This window comes from Arvicanthis niloticus, chromosome 2, assembly GCF_011762505.2.
Source record: "Arvicanthis niloticus isolate mArvNil1 chromosome 2, mArvNil1.pat.X, whole genome shotgun sequence".
Taxonomy (NCBI): Eukaryota; Metazoa; Chordata; class Mammalia; order Rodentia; family Muridae; genus Arvicanthis; species Arvicanthis niloticus.
The window spans coordinates 46936693-46957473 of record NC_047659.1 but is presented as its reverse complement, the minus strand read 5'-3'; the positions used below and the strand labels follow the sequence as shown (position 1 = coordinate 46957473).

Here is a 20781-nt window from a genome sequence, read left to right as displayed (position 1 = left end):
GCGGTGTAGTTCCTTACTTTTGTTAACAAGTGTTTGCTATGTAGCCCAGGCCTCAAGACCTTCCTTCCTCTGCCTTCTGAATGTTTCTGGGATAAGTACCATGTCCTGGGTTCAAACTGTATTTGTGTATATTACTTATATTTTATGCTAATATCTATCTTCAGTTACTATCCATCTAGTCTTTGGCTTCTCTTACTCACATACCCAAAACAAACAGGTAAGACAGGCTGGAGTAGCGAACCAGCGGTGGCACAACCCGTAAGGCGTCTGCCTGCCTGCAGAGGGCATGGGGCCCTCTGCGCTCTCTCTCTGACCCTCGTTGCTTTTAAAAACTTAACTGTCAGACAGAAAAATCAAGACTACTAAGATGTCCCCAAAGAAACAGGTTTTAAACATGGGGAACAGTTAAAACTTTAAAAATTTATGTGTTTTGGGCTTTAGATATTGATCTATGAATATGTATAGAGGCCAAAGCAAGGTGCCCAGTGGCCTCTGTCACTCTCAGAATACTTTGAGACAGGGACACATGCTTTATTGGTTAGGCTGAACTCAGTAACCTCCAACAATCCTATTTCTGCTCCCCTCAAAGCTGGGTTTATAGGAGTGTGCTAGATAACCAGTTTATTGCCTGAGTGCTGAAGTCTAGGCTGCAGGGTAAGCACTCTTAATCTCTGAGCCCTCTCTTTGGCTTATTTTTAGGTTTTGAGACAAGATGTCACATAGAAACCTATGCTGGCCTTGAACTCAAGGAAATCCTCCTGCTTCAGCCTCAGTGCTTGATTATACATCACATAAAACTAATTATACACCACATAAAACTAATGCAAAATTTTAGTATAACTCAAATATTTATCCTAAATCAGTAAGCTCCACATCATAACTTAATACACCACAGCTAGTCATTTATCTTTCTGTTTAAAAATAAAGCAGTGAGCCAGGCAATGGTGGCGCACGCCTTTAATCCTAGCACTTGGGAGGCAGAGGCAGGTGGATTTCTGAGTTGGAGGCCAGCCTGGTCTACAGAGTGAGTTCCAGGCCAGCCAGGGCTACACAGAGAAACCCTGTCTCAAAAAACCAAAAAAGAATAAAGCATTGGACAGTGGTATTTCACAAGCCATCTTTTATTAATGCAATATATGTTCATAAACTCTAGACAGTATTTTAAAATATACAATCTCTCAAAAGGAAATATTCCACTAAGGAGAACATAGATAACTTTAGGGTCATCAGAGGTTTCACAGCAACAATGCACAGAAATCTGCAGGGATCCCGGGGAACAGGGGATTCACTCTTGAGCAAGTCGCTCAATGACACGCCGGTAGTCCTCCACCAGCTCCTGAAATCGCTCTTCCAGCTGCTCGTGCTGCACACTTATTTCTATCTGGTTCATCTGATTTGTCAGCTCTTCTGGTCTCAGGCATTTCCTCATCTTGGCAAGATCTCTCTGCTTTTTCTAAGTAGGAAGTAATTATTTTTAAACAACAACAAAAAATCACTTGCTTATAAAGCTACAATTGAAGTCTGTAAGTGTTAAAACACAATAGTAGCAGGGCTAGAGATGGTTCAGCAGTTAAAAGCACTAACTGCTTTGGGAGGGACTGGGTTCAAAAACACCCACATGACAGCTCACCTCTAACTCCAGTTCATAAACCCAGACACATACACACAAAACAAATTAATTAGAATAATAGTGATTCCCGGCAGTAATGGCACATGCCTTTAATCCCAGGATGCAGAAGCTGGTGGATGCCTGAGTTCAGGTCAGCCTGGTCTACAGCTTGAGTTCTGGGACTTGGAGAAGTTCAAGAGACAGTGAGCTAAGAAGCTAAGATTCAATCTCAGATTAAAACTCTGGCTGGAATTGTTAGTCTGTTTAGTCTTTCAAAAGGCAGTAAAACAACTCAAACTACATTAAGCCATTCTAGAACTAATAAATGTCCCTTAAAGGGAACCCATTTATAATTTCTGACTACCAGGAAAATGTGCCATACTCATTACTTTAAAATAAATCTATAATCATATTCTAAGACAAATTAGAATAAAGCACCAGAGATAGATAAGTATGTATAAACCATCCACCCACCTAACTGAGACAGGCTGTTTGGCTGAAGTTGGAGGTATGTAAGAACTCTGTTGGCTGGAACTGCTATCTACTACCTGCCTCTACCTCCTCCCATGAGCTGGAATTAAAGGCAGGTATCACCATGCTCAGCTCAGAGATAAATTATTAAAAACAGCATTTTAATATTCCTTAAACCATGCATTCTACATTTTACATATGCAAATGTTTCACAAATTAAAGTTTTGAGACAAAGTTTCAGAATTTCTGATCCTCCTGTTACCACCTGAGCACTTAGATTCTAAGTATGCACCACTGCTCACAATTTATACAGTGCTGGTGATCAAACCTAGTGCTGCATGCTAAACATGCACTCTACTAACTGAGCTACACTGCCTACTAGACTCTTGACCCACCCTGCCTCCACTTGCTGAAATCATAGGTATGTGCCACCTCTTTACTGTCCTAGAACTTTCTCTGTAGACTAGGCTGGACCCCATCTCACAGAGACCTGCCTGTCTTCACCTCCCAAGTGCTGGCAATAAAGGTGTGCAACACCACCCAGCTTTGCCTGCCCCCATGTAAGCAGCTCACAATCTTCCGTTAAAAATAGTTCAAGGGACCCAATACCCACTTCTAGCCTCTGTAGGCACCTACAATCAAGATGTTCACATCCCTCCAACACATATACATAATAAGTAATACATAATAGGTGTGGAAATATTTTCAGTGGTAAAAAGCACTTGTTGCTCTTCCAGAAGATTCAGTTCTCAGCAGCCACATGGCTGCTTTCAACTGCCTGTAACTCCAATTCCAGGGGATGCCCTATTCTTGTCTCTGCTGGTACCAGGCATTCATGCAGTACACATACATACATTCTGCGACTCACACATATACACTGAATAAAAGTCTTAGAAGTCACACACACACACACACACACACACACACACACACACACACACACACACACACCAGGAAATGCCTAAAGCATTTGAAAGTCTGACCTTGTAAGGGCTAATTAGTCTTCTTTTAATATCCAGTCTGTAGCTTCTGTATTGTTCAGCATCACTCATGTCAGTTACCAGCAGTCGAAGAATTTCATAAACCCGTCTAGCATGTTGCTAAACAAATGAAACAAGAAAAATGTGAATACTACAAAACAACAGTTTTTCTGAAAGAACACAATTTAGTTAATATCTGTAACAGACAAAGAATTATGACAACTAGCAGAGGAATAATAAAAGATAGTCTCTGGTCTCAAAAGATCAGTAGCCTCGGAGCTGAGGAGATGGCTCAGTGGTTAAGAGCACTGACTGCTCTTCTGGAGGACCTAGATTCAATTCCCAGCACCCACATGGCAGTTTACAACTAATTCCAATATCTGACACCCTTACACACACATATAAAGGCAAAACACCAATGCATATAAAATAAAAATAGGTAAATTATTAAAAAATTATATATATAAAAAAGAAATTAGTAGCCTTGAAGGTAGTAACAAGTGACTGAAGTGTTATACGACACGATGGTAGACAACTTGGGACTGTGGGAAATAGTTGAAGCAGATTCTTGTGAGAATGATTGTTCTTGCTCAGTCTCTCTCTCCCTCTTTTGCATGCATTTGTGCTTGTGTGTAGCTTGGGATTGATTTAACCCAAGGACTAACATATCACAGACAAGTGTTCTATCAGTGAGCTATATCCCCAGCCTAAGCTGAATCGGAGAAGAAACATGACCCTACAAACGGGAAAGCACTACCTGTAAATTTTTGCATGTGCACATAGGACAGAGCAGCTTGTTACTGCTGGAGCATTTTAAAACAAAAGCAACAGAAGGAAGACACTGAAGAAGAGGACTGACATACAGGGTTAAAGAACCAGACTCCAACCTAGTCCCTATTAAGTTTTTCAATAGAAGCAAAAGTGATGTGCACAAATTTGCATTTTAAGTAAAGAAAATTTTTAGCTGCATACAAATGGTGCAAAAATGAGAGTAGAGAAATCAATTAAGCCATTAAGGTTGCTCAGTGGTGGACCACTAGCCCAGCAGTCCTAGGGCAAAGTAGGGAGGGGGTGGAGGTATAGAGAGAGGGGAAAAGGAGGAAGGAGTACAGAGGGAAGAGGAAGAGAGAGGGAGAGGGGGAGGGAGTGAACAATTGCTCCCACAAACACTCAATTAAAAAGCTAAGCTGTGAGACTGGGGAAATGACTCTTGCAGAAGAGCTATGATCAATTCCTAGCACCCACATGGAGGCCAAAAACCAACTATAGTTTCAGGTTCAGAGAATCTGATGGCCTCTTCTGACCTCTGCAGGCTCCTACATACACACAGTACACATATGACCAGGCACATACACATGCACACAAAAGAAAAATAAAATTCTGAAAAAGCTACGCTATTAAATAAAGCAACCTCATTCCCTTAAAAAACAAAACAGTAAACACAATGGAGACACAAACATACACAGCACAAGTAAGAACCTTAAGGAGACAAGAACTCTATAGAGATGCATAAGGAGTAAGTCAGGAAACTATGAAATCATTGGGTCTTTAGAGAGCAGAGAACAGAGGCAAGTGGACATTAACTCAGATCTAAAGGTGATGATATAAACAGATTATCTGCACACATATAAGAGGTCCTACTGTGCCTGGGGACGGTTAAAAGAACAGATTGAAGGGCTATGGTTGAAGTTAAATGGTAGCATACCAATCTAGCATTTGGGTTCAATTCCCAGATGGTAGGGAAAATGGTTTGAAAGAGAAGAAGGGAGGAAGGGAAGGAGAGAGGCAGAGAGATTGATTGGTAAGTTTTGGTATACTGAAGCCAAAGGAGTAGCACTCTTTTTCTGTTTGTTACTTCAATTGTGGATTTATTTTGAGGGGAAGTAGGCTGTGGGAAGGCTATTTTAACTTCCCAGAAGTGTTTTTGAGTGGAGTCTAAAAAACTGAATCCTATTTGGCCAGGGAAACAGAGGAAGTGTGCCCAATAACAGGAATAATATTTACACAGAGATACAGAAGTAGTAAGATTTGATATATATAAGAAACTGCAAGAAATTCAGCAAAGCAAAGAGCAAGCAGAAGGTTAGAAGGAAGCTGAAATTAGCAAAGTGGCAGATCTAGACAAAATGAGCGCAGCAGGCCCTACTTAGCAGTTTCCTTTTTTGGTTAAACCATCATTTGTTAAAAAAAAAATATGTTCATATATACTTTAGAAACTAAGCTATTAATTACTTAATAAATATAGGTTTAATATAGTAAGTAGATATAAATTATTTCTAAATATATATTCTCTATTTTAGATAGGAAGCCATTAAAGGGCAGAAGATAAGAAGTTTCAGTTCTTCTTGTATTGTTGATAGTAATCAGCAGATTTGGGACTATGGTTTTAAATGAGGCACAAGGGGGAAAAAAATCTAAATTTGAAGGTTTAGATGAAATTTCCCAAATAGAATGAGAAAAAAGTGAATATAAAGAAGTCTGAAGAAGAGTTAAATTTAAGAAGCATCTGAAGGAATAGGAGCTAAGGGAAACGCTGCAATTAGGGTTGAAATGGAACATGGGAATCCAAGACCTGTGCAGCTCTCAGAGCCAAGGTGGCCACCAGTGTCAAATGACTTGTCCTTATCAGGGACACTCTGAAGCCATGCATTTTCATAATCTAATTCCTACTCACTCTTCAGTTTTTATTAAAGGCTATCTTGGCAAATTAGTTTTATTAAAGGCTAATTAGAAAAGAAGTGCAAATCACTGGGCAGTGGTGATGCACGCCTTTAACCCCAGGACTCAGGAAACAAAGGCAACTGGTCTACAGAGATTTCTTGACAGCCAAGGCTACATAGAGAACTCAGTCTTGGAGGAAAAAAAAAAAAGACAATGAAAAAAGGAAATTTTATTAACTTTATTAGTTACAATAGAAAATTCACATTAAAATTCATTTGAATGTATGGAAAAAAAAAAACCCACTACTCTTCCCATGAAGTGCCCTCTCATTTATGAATGTATATAACGTGTATGACTTCTTTGACATGCCAAGTTTTTTTCTATTCCTATTTTAAGACATTACTTTAAAATTTAAACAAATATACAAAGCATTAAAAAATGAGGGCTGGTGAGGTGGCTTAGTGGATGATATGTGCACTTAAGCACAATTACCTGAATTTTGCAAGAAGGAACCAAACTGAAACCATTTTGAATAAAACTTCCATTTTGAGTAGGGGTTAAATAAAGTTTAAGTTCCCAAGACCTTCCTGAACTGACATCCTGCTTGGCAGAAAGAGACATGTGTGTGGGTAACTGACATTCTGGTTGGCAACTTCCCAACCAATGGGAACAGTGTAAGTGTGCCACAAAGACATGTTCTTAAGGAAGTCCCCCATCTCTAAATCCTGATTGGTGGGAAAATGTAACTAACTTGGCACAGCTGTTGATGGATTCTGGGCTTATAAACTCTGTGACATTCTGGCTGGGGGGAGTGGGGGGTGTCTCAGTTCAGTTCCAGTCTATTCTAGGGCTCTAATCTACAGTAGCAACCTGAATGCAATAAATTTTTGTCATCTGCTTGTGAACGTTCAAAGACACAGTCAGCTCCCAAGTCTGTGCTGCTGTCCCTGACTAGTCAAGTTTTTACTATCTAATTCAAATCAAGATCTTGTTTTTTGTGACTGCTTGTGTGGTTTTGAATTTTTGGACCCCAATAATTTAGTCCCTGAAGCCCATGTGGTAGAAAGAAAAAACCAATTCTAGGGAATTATCCTCTGACCTTCACACTCAAAGATACTTGTGTTCCTCCAGTCCCAAATGTTAAAAAAAAAAAAAAAAAAAAAAAAAATTTAAATGCAGAAAATGAAGCCAGTGGTAGTAGCACACACCTTGAATCCTAGCACTTGGGAGGCAGAGGCAGAGGCAGAGGCAGGTGGATTTCTGTGAATTCAAAGACAGCCTGGTCTACACACACACACACACACACACACACACACACACACACACACACACAAATCCCGTTTTGAAAAAACAAGCAAAGAAAATGAAAATGACATATATTCTTAGCACCTTTCTACCAATAACGTCTCTAGGAACAGAACTATGTCACAGCTTAGAGCTGTAGGGCTGGAAAGACAGCTTAGAAGTTAAGAGCACTGGATGCTCTTCTAGAAGACCTGGGTTCCATTCTCAACATCTACATGGTGGCTCACAGCTGTTTGTAACTGCAATTCCAGGGGCTCAGATGCCTTCTTCTGATCTCCTCAGGTACTAGGCATTCACAGAGCATAGAAATACATGCAGGCAAAATACCCATATGAAAAAAATAAATCTGTGCTCTGCCCCAGCTTTATTTTTAAATGATTTTACTGCATTTCCTTATGGGGTGGCAGTCAGAGAACAGCTTTCTGAGGTTGGCTTTCTCTTTCAACTATATGGATCCTGGGGACTGAACTCAGGTCATCAGGCTTAGCACAAACTACCTACTAAGCCATTCTGCCAGCCCAGTTATTTTTTTAAACTCAGCTTTGATCTGCTTTTTATACTTAGTACAATATGAGAGGTATTCTCTTCTCATTTTATCCACAAGGAAAGTGAACATGTACAGTGTAGTATGCATTCCCTCATCATTCTGTCAATAAGGAAATAAGGTACAAAGCCATAACTTAACTGCCGTGGATGATAAAGACAACTTCTAGACTTAGGCTTGAAGGGCAGTCTTGACTTCAGAGCCTAACTCTAACTACTGTTGCTTCCCACAAATCCTAATGTCCTTACAATATAGTTATGATAAACACCTCAATAATATCGTCTTTTCCTCCTACAAATTAAAAATAATAAAAATACCTTATTTATTTTGAAGTGATACCGTGCCTGTATCGCCATATCTTCTTTGAATCCTTGCAGTAATCTTTCCCGGGAGAAAGAGGGCAGAACTTGACAGAGCTTCACAAGCACAAAGTCTCTTAGTTTCACATAGCTTCTGGATGGATCCTCCGCTAAAAAATGAAAAAACAGTACTGCCTTTATCCTACACAATTTCTCATTTGTAATCCCAGTAACATGGTAAACAGTAACATTCCTGATAACTATTATACCAAATAAAATTCACATTCGCATTATTGATGAAACGAGAGCTGCTCATTTTGCATATCATCTTTTGTTTTAGTTGAAACAGTCCTGGCTGTCCTGGAACTTCCTTTATAGACCAAGCAGGCCTCATAGAGACCCCCCTGCCTCTGCTTCCTGAGTGCTGGGATTAAAGTCATGTGCTGCCACCACCCGGCTGTATATTAAGGTTTCTACTGGAATGTTGACCACACACATCTTCATTTTAACTGCAGTCAAACTGGTCATATAAACAAAATAATTCAGGTTTGGACAACAATTTCCAATGCATTCACTTTTTGGTAGCTAAGAGACTTTTAAATTTATTATTTGATAATTTCATACATGTACATAATGTGCTTCAAGCAACCCCCTCCCTCTTTATTCTCCCCTCCAATAAATCTCATTTTCCCCAAATATAGTAACTTCCTTAATTCAACAACTTTTATAGTCCTTTATAACACCTCTTGGGGAATATGATACAGACATAATTTTGATCCTTCATCATTTCTGAATATAACAGATCTTCTTTTGTGTTTTCCTATGATATAACTACATTAGGCTAAGTAACAGCCCAGTTAACACTGGAGCAAGATGGTAAAAATACTGAACAGAGTAGTGTCATTCATAGATGTAGGATCATGGAGAAGTAATCTTATCCTACTTCTGTGTCCCTACTTCCTTATGAGTTGAAAAGTTAAAATAATTAATGCCAGGCTGAAGAGGTGGGGCTGCAGATACAGGAACTTGTTACACAAGCCTGGCAACCTGAGTTCAATTCCCAGATTCAATTTAAAGGTGGCAACAACCAGCCCCACAGTTATCCTGTGACCTCAACACACGTCTATGCATACACACTCAACAAATGATAAAAAAAAAAAATGTGTGTTTGCCCCATGCATGTCTGTGTATCATGTGCCCAAAGAGGCCAGAAGAGGGCATTAGACGCCCTGGAACCAGAGTTACAGACAATTGTGAGCCACTTTGTGGGTGATTGGAATCAAACATAGGTCCTCTGGAAGAACAGACAATCTCAATGCTTTTCACTGCTGAGTCATCTCTCCAGCCCCTCATAGACTTTCTGATGTCAATATTACCTCAAAGCTACAACAATTCAACAGGATAGCAACAGCATAAGGGTGATAAACAGCCTGATAAAATAGAGAATCCAAAATAAACCTATATATTATGGCCATTTTCTGACAAATCTGTCAAGACAATTAGATACAGGAAGTCTTTATCAAATGGGAGTTGGAAAATGGGATCTCTACAAGCAAGAAAAGTAAAGCTGGATCTCATTTCCTCAATCCACTAAAACCTCTTAGAAGCAAGATGTGCATAAGCCTTCAGGACTTTTGCTTAGGCAATGATTTCTTAGATACAGGAACAAAAACACAAGTGAAAATAGGTAAGCTGAGTTTTAGTAAAACGTAACTAACTGTATTTCAAACAATACCATTAAGAAAATGGAGACAAGATCTTCAAATTCAAAACACATGGGATAAGGACCATGTGTTCAGACTATTAAAAGCTTTTTACTTTAAGTAAAAGACAACTCTTCTATAGAAATGGGCACAGGACCAAAATAGTTATTTTTCAAAAAGATCCATAAACAGGCAATAAGCACAAGGAAAGACACACATCATTAGCCACGGAGGAATGTAAATCATAACAATGAGCTACCATTTCCTATCTACCAGGATGAACAAAACTAAAAAGACAATACCAAATCTGATAAAATGCAGAGACTGAGTCTCTGACAAACTATTGATGATACTGTAAAACACTACAGTCACTTTGAAATACAATCCAAAGTGATTTTTTAAAAAAGGGCTGACACTGTCCGGCAGTGGTGGCGCATGCCTTTAATCCCAGAGCTTGGAAGGCAGAGGCAGGTGGATTTCTGAGTTCAAGGCCAGCCTGGTCTACAGAGTGAGTTTCAGGTCAGCCATAGCTACACAGAGAAACCCTGTCTTGAAAAACAAAAACAAAACAAAACAAACAAAAAAGTTGACACAAATATAATGTTTTGCAAATTTTCCATCCTTAGAGATGTAAAACAGAAGCTCATATAAAGACCTGTACACTTTGCCAGGCATGATGACACACACCTTTAATCCAAGCACCTTTAATCCCTGAGGTAAGAGGAGGTGGGTCTCTATGAGTAAGACCGGCCTGTTTACACAGTGTTCCAGGCCAGCTAGAACTAGACAGTGGGACTCTGTCTACAAATGGCAATAAAAAGAAACTTGGACACAAGTGTTCCTATCATTCCTAGGAGCCAAAAAATTGGAAACAACCCAATAAAACTGTTTTAATTAGAAACCAAATAGCAAGCATCTCAAGTATATTACTGTATACAGAGAGGGTTAAGATCCATTATTGGGCTATAGACCAAGCTTTAATTCTATTTGTTTAAAAAAAGAAAGAAAGAAAGAAAGAAAGAAAGAAAGAAAGAAAGAAAGAAAGAAAGAAAGAAAGAAAGAAAGATAGATAGATAGATAGATAGATAGATAGATAGATAGATAGATAGATAGATAGATTTTCAAGACAGGGTGTCTCTGTGTAGCCCTGACTGTCCTGAAACTCACTTTGTTAGACCAGGCTGGCCTCGAACTCAGAGATCAGCCTGCCTCTACCTCCTGAATGTTAGGATTAAAGGTGTTCACCACCATGTTGGCTGCCCCGGCTCTTAAAAGTTGGTTTTTTTTTGTTTTTTTAATTTATGTGTATGGGTGTTCTAGCCTGCACGTGTATCTGTGTATCATGCTCATGCCAGAGGCCCTCAGAGGCCAGAACAGGCATTAAGATCTTCTCAAACTGGAGTTACAGAGAGTTGTGAGCTGTTATGAGTGCTAGGAATTGAACCCAGATTCTCTGGAACAGCAGCCACTGAGTGATCTTTCCAGCTCTGTTAAACACTTTAAAAATAGAAAAAAGAACAAAACTGGGCATGGTAATGAAAGCCCATAATCTCATCACAAAAGGCAGAGGTGGGAAGATCATAAGTTTGAATCCTGTCTGGGTTACACAGTAAGTTCCAGGCCGTCTAGGGCAGAGGTAGATTCTGATTCCAAAAAATTGTAAGACACCCTATTAAACAAGTTTATCGAGCGTCAGTTTTCCAAGCCAATCCTAAACTGGTTTAAAAAAAAAAAATCCTAAAACAGTTTAAACTGCATTCCAACTATCAGTTGAAAATATATTTAATGTGAATAAAAATTTAAATAATGTATATTCAGAAAAAATACCAAGAGCAAAATCAATTTAAAAAAATTTAAAAACTCAACCTATATTTTTATCTAAAAATTTTCACACACAATGAAGACAGCTAATAATTTGTTGTTATATACAAAAGCAATACAATGGGCTGGGGTTTTAGCTCAGTTGGTAGAGTGCTTGCCCAGCATATAGTAGTACATGCCTATAATTTCACCATTTGTGAGGAAGAGGCAAGGGCATCAGGAATCTAAGGTTATCCTGGGTTACAAGTTTGAAGCCTTGTCTCAAAAACAGCAGTTTGGGGGATTGGAGGGGTGTCTTGGTGGGAAAGAACTTGCTGAATGAAAATCCGAGTTCAGATGACATCATTAACAAAAATCCTGGGTGATGGCCACATGGCTCCTATAACTCCAATGCTTTGGAAGGCGAAGGCAAAATGATCAGTGGGGCTTGCTAGCTGTCAGTTTAGCTTCAGAGGTTTGGTAAGAGATTGTCTCAAGAGAATGTGATAGACAATGATGAGACAGGATATTCAACATCCTCCTCTGGCTTCTGAATGCATACACAAAAGCACACACCCCCTCTGTACATACACGCATACATACCATACATACACAGAGCACAGTCACACACAAAACATATTTGAAGATAAAATTTGCTTCAACATAAATCTATAGATATATGTAGGTCAGCTTATAGCATTCTATCATGTTTAAAGGCCTCTGTATGAGATACACTATTAAAAATATTTTAAAGAAAGATGAGATAATTCAAACCACCCAAGTATATTAAAAATCCACATTAACATTTAAAAAACCTGTATAACATATCTCAGAACAAGGGACTTTAAAGAACAATACATTAGATGTTAATTACTATTGGTAGATTAATTAATAATGCTGATATATATACTAGAGCCAGAATCAATTTCTACTGTACAATGAAACAAATTGTTGATTCTATGTTCTGAGAAGTATTCAAATGTTATATGTCTAGAATCTGACAGGCTCAAAAGGAAAAGTACATATAACAAGGCACTGTGCCAATAAATCTTAAGCTAAAAAAAGAAAGTGGATGGAAGTTTAATACCGAACATGTATCTACTGAGGATAGAGCCTAAGCTACCAATAATTAAGTATTAATTATAATTATTTCTGCCTGTATGCCAAGGAAGCAAAGGCCACCTCAATTTTAACAGCCAGGATTTCAAAGGAGACCCAAAGGCTGCAGAGGAGCCATTAGGTTAATACATATAAGCAGTGAGTCAGAGAAAAGGATAATGGAGAAATAGACAACCAAGTGACTGAAGTAAAAAATTCAGTAAGTTTTTTCTTTTTTTAAAACGCTTTAAAGGACTGGGTATGAAAGCTAAGAGAAATATATTAATGAGAGCAGCTAACGAAGCATTTTTAGCATTTTGCTTTGCCAAGAAACGTGAATGCTGAAAATAAAGGTCGATCCTCAGTTGTCAAATTCAGATGTCCTTTTAGCATGTTTAGCTTTTTCTCTTTCAAGACTTTAGTTTCTAATGAATCATAGCAATGAATAAAGGGTACTATTATTAATGACTCTTCACTGAGATTTAAGAAAGAAAATTCTTTATCTGCTAATTGGTGCTAAGTATCAAGGACTTTATTGGCTAGAATAGACAGAAAGAAGTAGTTAAGAGGCCTCACAGAAACAACCCTGCTGGCACATTACCCACTAGAACAGACAAAGACTACTTACATGAACTCCAGATTAAAAATCACCAAAAATGTCCCCTCATGCAGCACCAAGCCCAAGCCATCAGTGAACAGAGGCTGGCAACTTTGGCTTAGCTCAAAGCAGCGATATAGCTGACTGTGCTGTCTTGATAAGAGTACAGACCACAAAAAATAGTCAAAGTGTCTGTCTACTTACAACTGCTGATAGAAAGTGAGTAACTCTGTATCTCTGAAGTGTCAACCCCTTTTAACAGCAGTGAGTCAGAGAAAAAGATTATTCAACACTGTAAATGTGGAACTCCCTTTTCTAAAACAGCTCAAGTGGTAAGAATGTTTGCCTAGCAGGCCCAAGGTCCTGGGTATGATTCTCAGCACAAACAAAACCCCAAACCTCAACATGCTTTCCCTCTAGTTTATTAAAGCATTTAAATGGTACCCATGCATTACTTTTCATGTAAAGCAGAAGTGGGGAGAAAGGCATTTCTTCCTCTTCTTTTTTTGTTTTTTTCTAGGCAGGGTTTCTCTCTGTGGCCTTGGCTGTCCTGGAACTCACTCTATAGACCAGGCTAGACTCAAACACAGAGATTCACCTCTTTCTGACTCCAGAGTGTTGGGATTGAAAGTATATGCCACTACCTCCCAGACAGTAGTAAGTAGTTCTTAATAGAAGACAATTCACTACTCTAGCAGTTATATTTTTTTCTTCTTGAGCAAGCAAAATCAGCATATTACATGAAAAAGAGAATCTGCTCATTGGTGTATTTTATAAGCTTGCCAGTCCCATTGTCAGTAATGTTTTGTGGTCATCTCTTTAAACAATTTGATAAAATTCTGAAAAATTATTTTAAAAACAAGTTAACATCTTAGTGCATGTTAAATATTAATTTTAGAAACAAATGATATCTAAGCCAGTTGTAATGGTACAAGTGTTTTTAATCTCAGCACTTGAGGCTGAGGTAGGTGGTTCTCAAATTCAAGACTCACCTAGTTTATATGATAAGCTGGAGGCCAATCTGGGTAACAAAGTAATCAGCTCAAATAATCCAAAATATATATTCAGATTCTTTTATTTACTTATTTCAAGGCATCAGAGATCAAATGACCCAGGACTTGTGCATCCTAGCCACTGGGCTCTACACCACCCCAGCTCCACAATGAAGCCTTTGTAAAGTACATCTTAATATCTAACTTGGATATGAGTATCTTGTACAGCGTGAGCAGCTTTAGCTGAAATGAGTAGGGCCAAAAGTGTTTCAAATGTTTGAAGCTTATTTCATTAATATTGTTTTGGAGTACTTTTGTATATTTATCACTTTAAATCTTTAATTTTTTGAGTATCATGTTGGCACTCAAATTTTTGTTTGTTTGTTTGTTTTTGAGACAGGGTTTCTCCAGGCTGTCCTGGAACTCACTCTGTAGACCAGGCTGGCATCGAACTCAGAGATCCGCCTGCCTCTGCCTCCCAAGTGCTGTGATTAAAGGCGTGCGCCACCACCTTCTCAAAAAATCTTGGATTTTGAAATTAAAAACCAAACAAAAAGCTTAGGGGAGGAGGGCACTGGAGAACTAGCTAGCTGGTTAAGGGAGCTTGCCACTCTTGTAAACAGTGAGTTCAGTCTCAGCACTCACTCATGTCAAGTGCTCACAACTATCTCTAACTCCAGCTCAGGGGACACAAACAAACTTTGAATGTAGATTTTCAGACTGAGGATGCTCTCTGCCTTATATACTAATGATGAGGGGAAGTGACGTGCAAGTTTTGTTGTTGTTGTTTTTTACACTTTTGTTTTGAGACAGTCTCCCTATATAGTCCAGGCTGATTTGAGACAATTAATCCTGCTTCAGGCTCCTGAGTGGTGGGATTACAGGTATATGTGCCACTACACCTGGACTTTCAATTTAATTAGCAATTTTATTAACAACAAATTTGAGCTGGGCGGTGGTGGCGCACACCTGTAATCCCAGCACTTGGGAGGCAGAGGCAGGCGGATTTCTGAGTTTGAGGCCAGTCTGGTCTACAGAGTGAGTTCCAGGACAGCCAGGACTAGACAGAGAAACCCTGTCTCGAAAAAAAGAAGAAGACAAACAAACAAAAATCAACAACAACAACAAAAAACAAAACAAATTTGAGTTTGTTACTTGGGGTACGAAAATGATAATAATGTTCTTCAGGTACTGTTTTTGATTTTTTTTTTTTGTTTATTTTTTGGCAGTTTAGTCACGTATTAAGAAAACACCTAGAATATCACCTAATAAGGATTTTTTTTCTTTTTATTAATTTTTCTTTTTTTTTTTTAAGCAACAAGAACCTGTTTTTATTTTTCCAGATACAGAAGTTTGCATGTTTTGCAAATATTGCTTGAGAGCAACACTCATGTACGGTGCCTTCTGTCTAATAGCGCATAAACACAGATACATATCCACAGTGCAATGTTGGCTCAGCCAGGATCCACCTTGCATATATACTAAAGAATGACTGATCAAACCAGAACTGTTTTGTCAAGGCGACTTTCTATGGTGGATAGTTTTTTTTAACAAACAGAACATAGGTAGTGCACATATTTCTAAATAATAACATTGTTTGCAAATAAGATTCCAGTGCTCCAACTTAGGTTATTTAGTTTTTCGAGACATGGTTTCCTCTATGTAGCTCAGGCTGACCTAGAATTCACTGCAGTCCAGGCTAGCCTGAAATTCTGTGGTCCACTTGCTTCTACCTCCTGAGTGCTAGGATTAAGGGCATGCACCAACACCACTCAATAGGATACTTATTTTGGTTTTAAAGATAGTGTCACTCTATAGCCCAGGGTTCTCCAGAATTGACCATGTAATACCATGTTGACCTGAAAAAGAATCACAGAAATCCTCCTGCCTCAGCTACCCCAGTGCTGAGATTATAGGCATGACCACACTACACATCCTTCTATTTCTAAAAACTAGTTTCTTTTCTTCTAAGCATACTACTACTTCTACAGTTAATTCATACTGGGAAGATGTTTCCACAGACTACATTTCATCTTATCTACTACTGGGATGCCATGCTTATAAAAATATAAAACACACTTTAGAGAATACGTCTCCTGGGCTGGAGGTTAAGTCAGCAAAGTATGCATATTGTTCTTGCAGAGGATCTGAGTTCAGTTCCCAGGATCCAAGTCAGGCATCTCACAACCTCTCACTAACTCCAACTCAGGAACCAGAGTCCCTCTTTCAGCTTCTGGGGGTACCTAAACTCATATGCACACCCACATAGAGACATAAGCATTATTACATAATTAAAATAATAATAAATCTTTTAAAAGGTGTCTTCTACTAAGGAGCTACTCCGCTCCCACAACTATGGTTTAAAATTAACGCAAAGGTTATCTTCTAAATGATGCAATGTTTGCCAAATAAGCTAAACAAATAAGTTATAGCTACTTATAATGTATTTATATCTGATCAGGATTTCCCCAAATATAGTTAGTTCACTATTTTTAAGTTGTACACTTCAGTTAGGGATGTACCCCGATCTCCATAAAAGCTTAGATCTAAAATGCACCATAAAAAAAACCAAAAACCAAAAAACAAAACTTCAAACAGTCCACTAAAGCCCCTAGAAGAATGCTGACACTTAAGACAGAAATAAAACTAAGATATTTGAGAAAGGCTCTTCTAGTAACATAAAATTTTACATACCTGTAATATCAAGAACTGAAGGACATGAAATGTAGTATCTATGAACTGTTTCAAGAAGTTGAGCACCATGGCCCTGACCTTGAAATGGAGTCAGTATCAGCATCTGACTATAGTTAAAAAAAAAAAAAAATTATTCTAAATTAAAACATCTTATCATGTCCAGTTGGAAATTGTCAAATTATTGTAGTATGAATGTTGGTGCTTTTCAAAAATCAAACTTAAAAGAAACCAAAAAAATTACTAACATATGCAAAATAAGTTACTATGCCTCACAGTTTCAAAGAGAACAATAAAATAAATCAGTACATGGCCAATGAATGGTGATTTAAAAAAACAAAAACAACAAATCAACATTACTATAACAAGTATTGGAAACTTCAGCAGTTCCTTCTGAAATAAAAGACAAGGCACGTGTTATACTGCCAATTACCTTACACGTGGCCGGGTTTTGTCTGGGTACACATAGTAATTATAGACTGTCATGTAGCCTACGGTCGCAAAGAGCGTAGCTCCATCCTTATTATACTTCTCAAATCTGCAGATAAAACAGAAAGCCAAGCAGGTCAATTACAGTCGCGCTCCCATGCAGTGTCCATTTTCTTTTCCATTCTCTGACTGAATTTTCAGTGTCAGCAAGCTACTCTGTGAGGGCCCAATGGGTACACCTGCTATGTTCTGAATGTACAATTCACTTAATTGGTGTGCAGCAACTTGGATAAATCAGACCTCTTTACATCACTTCAGTGCACTTGCCTATTATAAAGATGAATAGGTGGCAAGTAAAAGAAAACACAGGCAAAGCTCATTTTACTGTTTAAGCCTACATTCAGGGCCTTAACGGACAACAGCGTTTAATTCAGTTCTATTCTCAAGTCCCCCAAAGCATAATGAAGGCAAACTCAAGCCCCATAAACAATAGTTTTTCTTTCCTGGGAAAAATATCATTATACTGCCCCAATAATTGGGCTGCCACAATTAAAATGCTGGCTTTGTGGAGGTAATAAGGTCCACTGTTGCTTTAGAACTGTACTTACACTAGAAAGTAGTGCCATCTTTCATCATCCACGTCAATAAAGCTAGCAGTTTCAATAAACCACATCAAAAAGGTCTGAAGCCTTTCATGATATTCTCGAAAGCCTCTACATGTCATGTCAGCCTAGGGAAAAAGCCAGGAAAAGTCAGGTGAAACTCATCACGGAGGTAAGTGAAAGTCTGCAGAACACAAAACTATCCTGTGGGAAAATGGTTAGAAAGTCTCAGATTAAATATGTATACAAACAGACAGTCAAAACAGATCTGGTTTTAGTGTCAATAAAGCCTTTTTTATCTCACACTACATTTACTGAATATAAAATTTCATACAGGTTCCAGGCAAAGAGAAATATTTCTTTTTACCTTGTATATCTGAAAAGTAAAGGTTTCTCCTCCTGTTTGACTAGGAACCGAATATGTATGGAGGAGGGTTCCAAAAGGTTTGAACTCAGTTTCTTTTTCCAGCAAGGAAAGAAAATCATTTGTGTTTGTGCAAAACCCAGGTGGAATGATTTGTCTGATTTTGCCTTCAACGTCATCTGCCTGAAGAATAGAGAACAAAGAACATAAATTAACAAATTTAGTTTTTAGCTGAAAATATTTTATTTCTTTTAAAGTGGACAAAACTGATTTAGATGTAGTGATTAATCCCAGCACTCAGGAAGCAGAGGTAAGTGGATCTCTGAGTTTGAGGTCATCCTGGTCTACAGAACAAGTTCCAGGCCAGCCAGGGAGAGAGCCCATGTTTCAAAACAAAACAAGAATTTTTAGTGGACAAAACCAACAGGTATCACACAAAACTTCACAATTAAACTAAGTAATACAATGCAGTGAAATGGGAAAGGATGTTTCCTATAAACAACTACTCTGACACAAAGTTGAGATGAGCATTAACAGAAAAACAAATTACAGGAGGTAGGTAGTCTAATATCAAGTGCAAAAGTAATAGCTGTCCCACTGAGATCTAACATCATATAGAAAATGATTATTACCTACCACCCTCTATGACAATCTTAACAAGCCAAAATAAAAGGCTGCTTGTTATTTTACACGTGTCAAAGAAACCTTATTATTCAAGACCTGAGAAGATAAACAGCACTAAGTAGTGGTAAGGCTAGATAGTCTGACCAAATGAATAGCAAAGCAGACGGATAGCACCTTCATATGCTAAGCTAAGAGGGGAGTTTTTCTCTTCACTTAGGAAATAGAAAAATCATATGAATGGTTATATTATCCATTCATCTCCACAATGTGACAACTTTCATAGACTTGGATTTGTGACCATATAAAAGAGAAAAGACTGGACAACAAAATTAAACTCACAGATTAAAATCACCCTTGTTAAACAACCTCAATGAATGAAAACTATCAGCTGAGCAGACTTCATAATCCTTTTCAAAACCCCAAAGACCACTTGATTGAATACATTTACTACTTCTCTTTAACCATGAATATTTGATGAGGTCTTACAATAAAGTATTACTCCTTCTCACCAGGCAATAAAACTTAATGAATTGGTCTCAACTTAACAAAACCGTATCCTTCAATACAGTCCCTAAAAGCCTGACATTACATTCAACAAAATGAGCTTGCATTCTATTCAAACTTTTTCCTGAACAATGAAGCCAGGTTTTTACTTAATGGAGTTTGCCGTGAGTTCAGCTGTAATGTTTGTATTGTATCTATTTCCACAAGGACTGACACAAGAACACTTTGTGTTAACTTACTAAGCAGCTCTTTCATACCGTTTACATGCATGATGGGTATTAGTTCTAAACCAAGACCCTTGCTACTTAGCATTCAAAACAGGGAAATTAAGATGCTTAGGACAAAATACACTACAAAAGGCTAATACAACATGCTACTAATTCCTGTCCTTTCAACCATCTTTTAACTAAGTAGGAGCAATGCACCTGCAGATGAATAGTACTTTATTATCATTCAGTTACATTTTAGGATAGAGATAAGGATGGAGCCTATCACAAATGAGTTTTATTTCTAATGCTTTGATACCAACATTTATATATGATTCATTTATGGTCATAAAAATAAGCTATTACTTAAAGTTATGCTTTTCAACATCCAGCCTGACAGTTTTTTCTAATGTGTATGCCAGTACTTGCAAGTCATCCTCAATTGCAAACTAACTAAATTTAATAAATCTATTTTATTTTAGAAATACATACTATTTGATAAATATTTTTGCCTGAAACTGTGACTGTGGAGACACCCAAGTTTCAAACAGCTGCACGAGGAAATAGATAATTGCAATAAATTTATATGTAGTAATTAAAAAACAAAAAGTAGTTATAGTAAAAAAAAAAAAAATCACTCCAGGGCAATCTCAACATTGTTAATTTAACCTTTAACTTTCCTTATGTTATATCTCCTAGACAAGGCACACAGAAGTGTGATGAGTCACTTTACCATCTTGCATCTAGAAACTGACTTCAAGGGTCTCTGGAAATGCTAGGTTCCACATCGTAATTCTCTTGAAAAACAAATCACTCTCAAATCTGAGCTTAAACAAAGTGAAAGAATATAACTTTCAGTCTTCAAAGTTATTTACTGTAATAACCCTCCAAATAAAATCTTTGCTCTGAGCCAGGCAGTGGTGGCACACGCCTTTAATCCCAGCACTTGGGAGGCAGAGGCAGGTGGATTTCTGAGTTTGAGGCCAGCCTGGTCTACAGAGTGAGTTCCAGGACAGCCAGGGCTACACAGAAACCCTGTCCCGAAAAAAAAAAAACAAAACAAAACAAAACAAAACAAACAAACAAAAAGAATTTAAGTCTTCCACAAGAGCACCCAGCCCTCTTGACCAATGAGCCATCTATGTAGCCCCTTGAAAAATTTTAAAGAACATACCTTCCCATTATGGCCATTATAGTTCCCATGTTTTGTGCTTTGTTACATACGAAAAAGTTCCTATGGAGCTAGTTTTGTTTTCCTTCATCACTGCACAAAACAATATGCCTGAGAAAAACTAATGTGT

The 20781-nt window shown here is 38.0% G+C and overlaps 1 protein-coding gene across 1 annotated transcript in view; it reads right to left on the bottom strand.

Annotated features, from left to right (window-relative positions):
- Window positions 1-1103: 1103 nt before the first annotated feature.
- Window positions 1104-20781, bottom strand: part of Hat1 (histone acetyltransferase 1) — a 37374-nt gene continuing 17696 nt past the window's right edge. Inside the window, exons 5-11 of the mRNA XM_034495116.2 lie at window positions 18150-18329; window positions 17789-17910; window positions 17185-17289; window positions 16755-16861; window positions 7888-8039; window positions 3064-3180; window positions 1104-1453 (exon numbers count right to left, since the gene is read on the bottom strand). Of these exons, the coding sequence (XP_034351007.2) occupies window positions 1286-1453; window positions 3064-3180; window positions 7888-8039; window positions 16755-16861; window positions 17185-17289; window positions 17789-17910; window positions 18150-18329 (951 nt within the window). The 3' untranslated portion in view covers window positions 1104-1285. The remainder of the gene's footprint in view (window positions 1454-3063; window positions 3181-7887; window positions 8040-16754; window positions 16862-17184; window positions 17290-17788; window positions 17911-18149; window positions 18330-20781) is intronic.